Here is a 12741-nt window from a genome sequence, read left to right on the forward strand (position 1 = left end):
TATATATATATATATATATATATATATATATATATATATATGAATTAAAAAAGAATTAATATTTCACCTGCATTCATAACAATGAGGACAAAGCTTTAAAGGCTACACTTATGTAAATGAATTTACAGACAATATTCTGGTCTGCTCTGCAGGGCTGTAGCCAGGATTTTTGCAATACTGAGGTCAAACTCCCATCAAACATCAAAATAATACAATAATACATTTTTATCTGACCACACAAACTAAATTATGTTTCAAAACTTTCTCTGCAATGCTAATCCTAATGGAGAAATACTTAAACAACTATATTGTATCATTATCATTGGCCTCAAACAGTCATGTTCAAGAATATTGACCTTATAGAATCAGCCTTGTAAACCCATCATCTGTAATGTGTCTGAAACTCTTCCTCTCAAATATAAGAAACTATGCTGAGGACTTGTCCTCTTTGTCTTCAATGGCAATACCCTGTTATTATTATTATTATTATTATTATTATTATTATCATTATTATTATTAGCTGTCAAGCTTAATAACAAAAGCTGTGTTAGGAATTAAAAATGTTAACAACAGTTTCCTCAAAAGCTTTCCTTTGAAATTTTAAAAGCTTTCACAAGTTAGCCTTTAATTTAGATACTGAGTCATCTGTTGGGAATCTCTGACTTTGCTTTACATTTAGATTTGAACACCTCACTTGTGAAATCAACAGCTCTAATGAAGGTGAAGGTGTGTATGGTGGGGAAGATGTAAAAAGCCTCGCATTTTTTCTCTATATGAGGCTCTTACAGGCGGTCATGTTGCCCTCCAATCTACAAATACTGTTTACCTCACCTGCCAACCTACAGACATTGTTTTTAATCTCATTCATTAGGCCAACATACTGCATTTAGTATACAGGTGTAGGCTAAATGTAACTGATTTTACAGTAGTTCTATATTTCCCACCATCTCATAATGCATCCCAGTGTTAATGATATCCTTTGTAGGTAAGAATAACAATTAAGTGTGATCTATTTTGGGAAATTATAAAGCACCTACTATGTTTGGCTTCTCTGCGTGTTTATTATGATAAAATGTAGTATCTCCATGTATTGGGAGTCATTATGTTATTTTTATGATTCACCAGAGGACACACATGGTCCACACTGTAATAAGTTTACTTTTCTGTTTATTCAGACCACTCTGAACACTGAAGGGCTTGATTGCCTTAATATATAAAATATTTTCAGTAACAAATGTGATAGGGTCTACCTCATCATTACTGACGTATGGGAACCTTCAATCCTTTTTCCCTCCTTCTGTATCTGGGAAGCTGTTCTGTTGAACTCTTTTTTTCCTCTAAGGGATTTTAATTTACAAATGCAATTATACGTCTAATCCATTATTCAGCTGGTGAGGTCCACTGACTGCACTGCCTTGTAATTATGCATAAACCCTGGACTACCCAGTTGTAATTACTTTGACACGCCCCAACCCCACTCAATTTACAGTTGTCCAGTACCTTTCTTACGTAAGAAAAAATTTTAAGGGTGCTCGCCCTTTTATATTTTGCTTGCTTTGTTTTCTGTGCATTTTAAGCAGCTCAAGCAGAGTGCAGACTGTTGTAAATTTCGTGTTTTAAATTTTGTTTTCTAGCTACAAACTAGACAACATCAACTCTCATTTGTGATGATGACCTGGATGTGTTCACTTGATTTGGTACATCTGTACAATCTAATGCAATCCAATACAGCTGCACTGCAATAAGTTTTAATTTCTTTAAGTTATCACGTTAGTTTTTGTTGACACTGTGTCAGAGAGGTATTGATTTAACTTGGACTTGGCTACGCTTCTGTATGTGGAAAGATGTTTCTAGTGTTTCATCCATGCTCATTAACATGCATGAGGGGACAAAATATTAGAAATATCTAATAATATAATGCAATACAATACCAGCACTACCTACAGCCTCAAAAATCAGTTATTATTGTTGAATCAACACCTATGAACAGATAGTGAACATTATAATATATTTATTGTGGGACCTCTGTGCAAGATTGTATTTTTTTGGAACCTAAAAAGCTGGTCTGGTAATAAACTGGTAATAAATGGGCTCTGTATATATTTGTACTTGCAGGGATACAATGATAAAACCAGTGTTTTTAATAATTTTGCCAACAATGTTTTTTATCCCATTCAGACAGTAAACATGCTCCAGAATCTGTCTCTAGATCACATAATTTTGCTGTCTGAACACCATTTGGAATTAGCATCCCAATATTATACAAGAATAACCTAAAGCTGTTGTATTTAGTCTATTATCAGATGGATTTTTGCTGTTTAATCCGGCATCATTCAGAGGAAGTATGACGACTGTAAGCAAGGGGAAAAGTCACACCCTTTTTCCTTTCTGTGACGTCAGCCACCGCAAACCTTTAACCTTACTCAGTAGTCTCAGCTGTACACACAGTCCGCTGTCAACCTCTTCTCACAGCATCTTGAATGTGTGTGCTTGTATGTGTGATGTAAAGATGATCCTTTGCCTTTCCCTTGGGGATGAACTTGGAGGGTCTTGGCTCTGGTGTCTAGGTGTTGCTTGTTTATATCAATGAACTTGACAGCACTCATTGCATTATTACTCGCCTGTCTTCCTGTCTTGGTGCCCTCTGTGCTCTCATGTGCTGTTTACAGCCACATATGATATACAAATCTATAGTATGAGCTACACTAAAACCTGTCTTTGTTGAGGTAAACTGTTTTGTTTTTTTTTACAGACGAAACTGTGAAAAGTAGGAATATTTACCTGCACAATGATGATACAGAACAAAGAACTGTGTGGTGGAAATTTCATACAAGAGAATCTTTAGTGTCATGTAGCACAACAACAAGTTTTGCATTTTTGGAGACCTCTAATAAACAATCATTCAAACAATCCCCAGCGCTGCTTTCCCAGGCTACTGGGACTGATACAGCTGGAATAACAGTTTGTGGTTTGGGCTCCTGTTTTTCCCAGTCACGCCATTATCTCTGGCTGCCTGATGTAAAAACACAGCTCAGGCGCACCACAGGCTGGCAATACACACATTTTATATACTCTTGTACAATTTTCATACTCGGTATGAAAGTTTCCTGTATGCTTATTGTCAGTGCAACATGATACATCCATCTGCCTCTTCCACATAATGCGCTGAACCTGTAGTACATGCAGTGTTTGTTTTTGCAAAAATGCAAATAACAGAGGGAATAGTCTGTAATCTATGTTACATTTCATATTATGTAGATGTAAGCATGATTAAGAAAACAACGTAGAATTTAAAATGTTTGCTCTGACAGATCAACAAACAAAGAGGCCATAACACTTTATGACAGGTTATCATGGAAGCTCTGTTATCAAGCCTTTGGTGGGATATAATTCAAAATTTTTAAGCTGCACCTGTGTAGCCTGGTAATCTGTTTTACATTAACCTGTAATCAAGGTGTGTCTGCTCTGTCAAGCATTTTATCAGATTGTAAGTGATGATATATTTTAAGAGGATCCACAAGTCTAGTGATCATAATGAGTCTGGTATGGAAATAGCTGTTCTAATTGTTTGATTTTAGTATTTGTATTGATTTAATAATAAAAAAAGAGGTGAATCAGCTCACAATTATAGCAAAGGATGTAAAACCAGCCACAAATTTGCAGATGAAGTATGTTTTGACAGAAAATTTGTTACAAGAGCCCATTACTTTTCTCAAGTGTTGGTCATTGTCATTCATCAACGTAATGTATGTTAAAGACAGGAGCGAACAAAAGACTGAAGATGCTTCTTGTTTTCGACACTGAATGATGTGTTTACCCAGTCTCATCCTCTCCTGGCAAAACAACACCTGCCTCTTTGCTCTAACGTCATGCTAACAGGAACTGACAAGTAGGGTAATAGCTCGGGTGAATTGCAGCCATATTTGAACTGAGCACTCACTGAATCCTACATTTGCTGCCATATAAATACTCTGCCATCATTTTTGGGGAATCAACCCCCATAAAAAATGTATCTTATATGCGTTTGACCCACCTCATAGGTTGACTGTGATAAATACATTCAGCATAAGGCTAAATAACCCTTTATTTATTCCATGGAATACGTGAAGACATGAACAAGACTGGTTATTTTAAAGGCTGTTTGGTCTTTGAAGTCTAAGAAACACATTTGTTGATTAGAATCAGAAACTTCTTCTTCATATTCCTGGAAAAGTGTAACAATTTATTTATTTCTAAAAATAAAACAAAATTTGTGAACATTTGTTTGCATTGTCCAATGAATATTAAGCTGTACATACGAAAGAAGAAAAAAAAAGGGTTAGCTGATAAGCACAAAACAAGGGGTACAGTAATATTTTAGACGGGGACAGTGAAAAGCAAGTCAATGCTCCTTGTGGTGTCCTCTATTTTGTTGCCCAATTGTGATGTCCTTATCTGTTATTACATTTTTGACATTGCTTTACTGCTTGATATGTACATGTACTGTAGGTTTTAACTGAAATGATCCTTCTCCTCCAGCTCAAAACAGATAGCCTGATTCAATTTGACACATTATTTACTCTGTGATTCAGCCCTTTTGCTATTGTTGCATGTTCTTACAAAGTCTGAACATATTCTTGAAGATTTGTTTTATGGGTCACACAATAAAAAATGTTTCACAGAAGCTCTTCTGAGATTCATCTATTTATACGTTACCTTTGCCCATTGGCTGTACCTCAAGGTTATATGCTGACGTCTCACTTGCTTTGCCACCCAACTAACTTTGTGAAGAAATAACACCAAATACACATAAGGAAAACAATCCAACGTTGGGATTAACATTGGGTGAAAATAGCTTTTGAGTACTGTATGTGAATTTGTCATCTACTACAAAGATACACACATTAAGTTATTTCCAACCTGTGTACATTCTTGGTGCTTTAGTATTTTTGTTCAGAAAGTGAGCAGGTTAATGGAGACACTGGCACAACTATGATGCAAAGCTAAACAGCTGAAGAAAGCTGAGGTAATATTTCACACTGGGTGATATATCACTTTGATATTAAGAATAGTATAATTTGTGGACTGGTTCTCAACAGTTGTCCCTCTTCTTAGCAGTTACACCTCTGACACTTCGCTCCTGACATGGAGGTGTAAATCAAGGCGGTGGTGGCAGAAGCGGTTGACTACTGACCAGCTGGCCTTCTGCTTAATGAAGAGACGCAACTTGTCCCTGAAGGTTTCTCCTAGAAAGCTGTAGATAATGGGGTTGAGGCAGCTGTTGGAGAACGCTGCCAGGTTAACAATGTGGCCTGTGAGTGGGTAGTCGTGCCACAGGGTGGTAGCAGTCCTCCGGGATGGGTCAGCTGTGCCCTGCAGCAGCTGGATGCTGATGAAGACGTTCTCTGGCAGCCAGCAGATGAAGAACACCAGAACCACCACCACGATCATACGCAGGGCTTTCTGCCGCCGTGGCCACAATCCTCGGTGCTTCTGGGCCCTCATGAGGATGCGCCCAATCAGAGAGTAGCATAGACCAATGATGGAGAAGGGCACCAAAAAGCCAATGGTTACCTCCAGCCACTGAATTTCAAAGACGTTGGCAAAGCAGAAGTGCACCTCACCCCTGTGCTGGGTCTGCACAATGGTGAAGGGAAGAAGGGTGGCCAGGATGGAAGCCATCCAGATGAGGCCACAGCTGAGCTTGGCATGCTGCATAGTCCTCAGTGGGCTGCTGCTCATTGAGCTTGCCAAGGCAATGTACCGGTCAAAGCTCATCCATGTGAGAAAGAAGATGCTGCTGTACATGTTGACCTGCAGGAAAAGGGACATGAAGGTGCAAAGGACAGCATAGTCGTAATACTTCTCGTTCAGATTGAAGACCTCAATGAGGGAATCTGCCACCAGGATGAGGTCAGCTACAGCCAGGTTCACAAAGTAAAGGTCGGGGATGGTCATCTTCTCTCTATGGTTCAAGTTCACCACCAAGATTAAGATGTTACCAATAAATCCAATTGGAAAGAGGAGGATGGTGTACAGGCAGGACAGGAAGAGACCAATAACGTAAGATTGGTATTTGTCTGAGTTTTCAATCAAATCCGTAGTGTTGTACTCATATGAAGTGTTCAGTTGTTCTGTGCTGTTAACATATATCCAGAGCATAGAGGTTGTCTGCACTTCCATACTTACTGTGGTTGAACTGTCTTGAATCATAGGCACCATGCAAGTCACCTGTAGCTGCTACATCATTAAACCGTGTTAGTTCCCATTTATGTCTCTCTAAAGGGGGAATCATCTATACTGTGTTGGCATGCTGACAGAGGTCAGGTGAGTGGATCAAAATGTTTATGGTAGTTTTGACCCCATGTTGACATCAAGATTCATCTACCAATAGATTCCAGACATAAAACAGAAGCACCTCCATGTCTTAAAATTGCCTTTGGCCTTTGTAATCTGATGACTCACATCGTCCAGATTCTTCAAACTGCGGACCTGAGATTAGAGGGTGGCTTTCCTTTCTCCTCTTTTGAGTCATCTGATTTGAGTGCTGCTTTGTCTCTCCGAGTCCATGTGCATCTTTATTCAGCGAGCCCAGGCCAGAGACGCTATTGCTGTGACACCCGAGCTGTGGAGTGGAGAGAAGAGAAAAAAAAATCTGAACATGGAAGACAATTAGGCGCAAAGACTCGGAACAAAAGCAATCTTAAGTGCACTTAAATTAAAATATAGAAGCAGCGGAGTGCTGGTTTTACTTATTAACAAAAACTTCCTATTCAAAATCAGATATGGAAATGGCATAAGTCCATTTGGTGAATAGTTTTAAGGGGTCTAAAATGGATGGCAGACAACAAAGTAAGCACATTAAAATTCAAACTTCACGCTTAAACAGATGCATTGAAATCCTCCTTTAAAATCCTCAGCCAATCTGAGCTCACTCCAACCAGTTTGTCCAGACATGCTGATTATTAATTGGTGATGAGATGAAAAAATATTCGTCATTAACGTTTAACAAACCTCTGTGTGTGTTTTGATGGCACTCACTCTCAGGTTTTGTGATATATCTTTGAATGTGTATAACACAATATCTATTCACTGCAGGCTTTTTTGCTATATACCTTAGTGACTACCTTCTTCCTTTGTGGACCATTTCAGGCCCAAAATTTCATGTAGACTTTCCCCTGTGATAGAAAGACTGTATCCTGTTTGACAAACATGACCTTTAGCAAACATTCACAGCCCTTAGGGTTTTATTCACACCAGAGGAAACACTGCAATATTAATGCATTGTTATTAACAGTAGTCTTCACAGCAGTCACAGCACTCTTTAAACCATACTCTCCAATGAATTATCAATATCAAAGCATTAGCAGCGTACAGACTTTCCTTTTCACGGTAGTTTTTATGGAGAGTACAAAATCCCATAAATTCCATCGCTAGTTCCATAAAAGGAATTAGCTAAATTGGTTTTACGACCTATCCAAGCTCGCATAGTTTATTTCTGAATCCTGAGTTAATACCTCAAGGATCGTATCTTATATTTTGGAAGAGATTGAAAGACTTTTGAAACAGTTCTTCTGTCCTGAGCGCGTTTTGATCTGCAGACCTAAGATTATGTAAAGGCTCTCTTAAAAAAAAATCATGACATGTAATGGAGCAAGATAAAGAACTACTTGATGACATAATATACAAAGCATTATGCAACTGGATTCACTTGACATGAGGGAATGCCTGATATACAGTGAAACTGAGCGGCCGACATATTGACTGAAAATTAATGAATGCATGCCGTATATTTAGTGTATAACATATAATTTAACTGCAAAATGTCCTGTTTTTAAAGATACAACTTGAAATTACTATATAGCACATAAAGCACTCTACAATAACCAGCAATAGTAACAAAGATGTGGTGATCAAAAACATCACTTACTTTTTAAAATTTGGGATTTGTTGCTTCTCCATGCTTGTCCTGTGCAGAAGTCAGAGAGCCAGAGATTTGTACATCCCATGTCCGGGCTTCTCTTCTGCACCACCTGCTGTTTGGCCCAACCCTGTCTGGAGAGGAGAGGAGGGTGGGAGAGACAGAAAGGCAAGAGAAGATCTGTCACCCATGATTTGTCACCATGCTTGATCAGATTCCCTTTTCTCCGCGTCTTTTCTTCCCCCCCCTCGATCTATGATTCCAGGTGTCTGCCGAGCATCTAAAAAGATCCAGGAACTGAACTGACTGACTGCTGATTTTAACACAAGGGAAAGTTTGGATAGCAAATAAATACAGTGTGACGCTTGCCTTGACCGGGTTGTGTTGTTATGGAAACCACTTATATATTTTTTTGCAGTATTTGTTCACCTGGGTGGTCTAGCTTTTAGTCTTAAGGGTCGTGTAAACACGTTGCACAGGACCTTTCTTATTTTTTTCCATTGATTAAAAACAGAAAAAAATGTTTACCTACTGTTTTGTATTGATTATTGATTCCCATACGCAACATAAGACACTGATCATTGCTCCTTTTATGTTCATTCTCAATATTACAATTACATTCAGAAGAGGCTTAAAATATTTTCCCCCTGACCGGGAGCCATCACTCTCAATAAAGGGGACACAGAACAGACTCTTTGCTCCTGGGAACAAAGAGGAGGAGTAACATTAACATAATTTGAACTAATCTATGTTATGTGTTCAAACTGTGAGTATGGAGACCTATTTGATGTGGTATTGGGTGCTGTAGTGTCTCTTTGACAGCTGGGATGCATTAACTGCAGATGTCTGCAATAATTGCAGACATACATTAATCGTCTGCTACAACAGAGCTATATATACTGTATATATGATGAACAGACAGCATCACACTAAAAAAACTATAAAACCATATCATTTTAGAATAAACAACTATCAATATGCAGCACAATGATATCCAGCAGGTTGGGGAAATAACTTTCAGTGTTTCTAAATTGCTCAGTACAGACCAGATGTTGCTTTCTGACATGTTTCCCTTATTATGGGCTTAATGTTGCTTGAATGGGTGGATTCCTCTTATAAAATGAGATTAAATCATTTAGAAGAGAGGTATGTAATGACAAGAATTTTAAGGATTAAATGGAAGCAGAAGAAACAAGGAGGGAAGACAGCGAAAGGCATTTTATGATAACATTGATTTTCAGTTTGTTCTAAAAGAAAGCATGTGACTGAGGTTTTCACAAAGTGGTGAAAGATCGTTTCATCCACGGACAGTCAGAGGGAGAAGAGTCAAGGCCAAAGGCGGGATCATCGCCTAGAGGTATGGGGTTGCAGCTCTTTTGGCAGCCCTGTGCACCAGCTCCAGGGCTTTGAATATTATACAGCTAGTGGAGTGAGTGCATATCCGGAGTTTGAAGACAAAGCAGGTCTAGTAAAGACAACAAGTGGCAGCTCAGCTCATACCACAAAAGAGAGTTCCTGGTAAGATGGGATACAATTTTGGGTTTATAGGAGGTGGTGAGTTAAAAAAAACAGGCTTGTATCAATGCCCTGCACACTGGTTTGCTCTGCTGCTCATTTAGCTAGCTTACCTGCCGACAGACCAATCACGTTGCTTTGGTAAATTTCTTTTGATAAATAATCATCAGTAATCATTGTATTATATCGGCAGCTGAGATGATGAGTGTCACAGCTTCAAATCAACAAGCTAAATAGCCTATGTGATGCTTGTGCTATCTTGCAAATCATGAGTTGATATCTTGCCTGTGCTCAGTCCTGTCTGTGTGCTTGACAGTATGGCTGTAGGCTGTTCTATTGTTCTGTTTTGGTTTTTGATAAGAGACGACACAGCAGAGAACGGTTTCCATGGCTTAGAGGCAGAGGATTTTAGTCGTGGTGGAAAGTCGATTCAACAGCTGAGATGAAGAAAGAAGAGAACATAAAGTCTGAGAGGTCATACAGAAAGCCCGATTTGTGTGATTTTCTCTCAGCTACCTGAAATCTCTGTTATTCATTCCACATGACTTCACACAGATAAGGGCAAAGTGACAATGTAGAGGTCAGTCTATCGGAAAGATGCTCGAGGCTGTCAAAGAGGGAAGGGAAGAGGGGAGGAAGAAAAGAAGGAGAGTCTTATGGTTGATGTGAAATGAGGGAGCATTACTCAAACACAGCCCTTTAAGCAGAGTGGGTAGAATAGGTTATATTTGTTCTACCTTTGGTGAAAACAGATCTTAGACACACAGTGAAATAAACTTCATGTGTGATACCACTGTTCGAAGCCCAGTAGAGAGCACTCTTGGTGCATATCCTGTCATAACCCTACTGTATCTAAAGACACCACAAAAGGTTTAAAATAGGAGTCGTGACACTGACTGATAGTAGGATTTCTCCAGATTATGAAACACGTCCAAGGAAGGAACGAATTAAGTACGGTAACATAAGGTAAAATAAACAGTGAGTTTCATCTGGAAAATGTTCCTCCAAGACCAGCTTCTTGTCAGAAAAAGCTTCTTGTCTGTGCTAACAATCACTGAAATGATGTGTGATGGAAAAGGTTGATGTGAACCACTTGAAGAAGTGGTGACACATGTTGTAGCAAACTTATTTATAGTGACTGGTTGTTCTGCTTTATGTCTTTTGCTGTCATTAACATGGCTGAAACAAGTAAGCTTGCCATTTCCTGCCTTCAGATTTTGCTTTTTTTATGATCACTTAGGAGATTTTGCTTCAGCTATTGCCTTCAACTGGATTTTCCAACTGGATTAATTTGCTGAGAGTTTTGGGAGAGGATGCACTCCCAATTTATGTCCACTGGGTGGCCCACTGGCATAAACTGTGAATACCGTCTGGCAAGATGGAAAGATGGAGAAAATATGAATGTCAGAAGCACATGCTGAACCAGAATCAGACAAATGACTGATGTGATACAGAGGGAGGTTTATGAAATTGATTTTTGGCACCAACAATACATTAACAGGTGAGGGCGTCATGCTGAATTTTGTATTTTGAAACTTAGACAATGTTATCCATGTCACAAATTCAATTATAGAAGTTAAGTGAATACTTTGGTTGCTGTTTTTTTATAATTATGTTAACCAAGAAATCCTTCCTTAGCTGTGAAAACATATAATTATAATAACTCTATTGTTTCCTTGTATGAAAGAGAGGCTTACCATGAAAGAAAGAACAACAATACTTCATGGTGACATCTAATGAACAAGACAGCATTACCAGTGTTGTTAATGGGAAGTTGTGGGGTTTAACTGCTTGTGGTTGGGGTAGTGAAAGTGGGAGGTCTGGAAGAGGGAGGGTACAACAGCCTCATCTGCCTCCACTTACCAATCTGATGTGCTGTTGGCTCCATCCAACATCTCCCACAGCCACAACCACAACCTCTGAATGGAACATCCTGCACAGCCCAGCTCCTCTGCAGCGCTTCCAGAGCCGGGTTTGATATTTAGCTGATGCTGGGATTTCATTGTTAGTATATTTAATTTTTTTTTTTTAAATTCTCCACTCCCCTTTTTTTGAAGAGGAAAAGCTGAAGAACAAGATTGGCAGGGGAGGAAGGGCGGATTGTTTTTCAAGCATCTGCCCTGCTCCACTTGTCTCTCCAGACCTGAAGTGATGTGGTGGGTCAAAGACGAAGGTTCCTTCCTGAAGTCTCTGCTCTGTTCTGTGGGAATCATTATGGTAGTAACTTTCAAAGTAGGTCAAGGACAGCATCAGCCACATCTGAAAAGACATATAGATGAATTATACTCTTCACCAATTGCAGGAAAAAAGTTCTAGATACAAGACACCAGTCAGTCCAGTTTGTTTTATTGCTCGCATTTAAATCCAAACTTGGGATCAAAGCCAGTCTGGGATTGCAGCACGTGGTCTTTTCTATTTGATCTGGTTCTTTGCATTCAATCATTCTACTTGTTCTCTGTCCTGTCTGTGCTCCCCAAATCCCCAACCTATTGTATTTGATTTCGTGTTCATTGTTAGTTTGGTTGCAGAAGTATTGTTGTAGCCCTCAGGCTCTGACACTTTCACTCTCCTCTTGGTTGGTTCAAGGATACATGATTTTTATTGTACTGCTGTCCCCCCTGTCTGACACTCTTTTCCAAAACGCTCACTGTAACTTGTCTCATCTTGTTCTCGTCTTTATATTCTGCAGTCCGCAATAGGAAAAACAGCGGTGGTCCTACGGTTTTTGTGTGAAATCTGGTTGACAGCCAAATGAAACATTTAAAGCCACAAGCCAAATGTTCTGACTACATAGGTGGTCTGATGCTCGATGCTGTTATGTGCGACTGAAGTTGACCCTCATACTTTTGGTCTGGCTGAACCTCTAAAGGAGAAAAACAACATTAAGACTAATGTAGCACATTAAAAAACTGTGCTAGGTCAGCGTTACCCCCCATTCCCAGACAGATGCTTGTTCAGTTAAGAGCTTTTCCTGGTACACTTCGACTTAACGCAACCTGAGGAAAACAATGAAACCTGTTGTTTTACACACGGTTCACTTAGTTCATACAGATTATTTTTTGTGAGTTTTTATAATGTTAAGAGTTTAAGAATCAACCCTTTTGCTAGCTTGAAGACTTACCTGGCTCAAAATTACCGATACTCACCTAGCTAATATGCTCTTTCTCTCACTGTCTCTCCCTCCTTCTCAGTCTATCTCTTTAGTATTCTGTCTTATGTCATTCACCTCCAATCTTGTGGCATTTGTGTCAGTTTCTTGATCTACTGTAGCTCAGATTTTACCTCCTTTGTACGTCGCTTAGTTTGGGCGAAGGCGTCTGCTAAGT

General features: G+C 39.2%; 1 protein-coding gene across 1 annotated transcript; it reads right to left on the bottom strand.

Moving 5' to 3' along the window:
• Positions 1-3619: 3619 nt before the first annotated feature.
• gper1 (G protein-coupled estrogen receptor 1) lies at positions 3620-11716 on the bottom strand. The gene is made up of 3 exons (XM_044331788.1): positions 11279-11716; positions 7910-8034; positions 3620-6604 (listed from the first exon to the last, which is right to left on the bottom strand). Exon 3 carries the CDS (start codon positions 6199-6201, stop codon positions 5098-5100), a length of 1104 nt encoding a protein of 367 aa, XP_044187723.1. The 5' UTR covers positions 6202-6604; positions 7910-8034; positions 11279-11716; the 3' UTR covers positions 3620-5097.
• Between the last annotated feature and the right edge of the window lie 1025 nt (positions 11717-12741).

The sequence above is a fragment of the Thunnus albacares genome, chromosome 17 (assembly GCF_914725855.1).
Source record: "Thunnus albacares chromosome 17, fThuAlb1.1, whole genome shotgun sequence".
NCBI lineage: Eukaryota > Metazoa > Chordata > Actinopteri > Scombriformes > Scombridae > Thunnus > Thunnus albacares.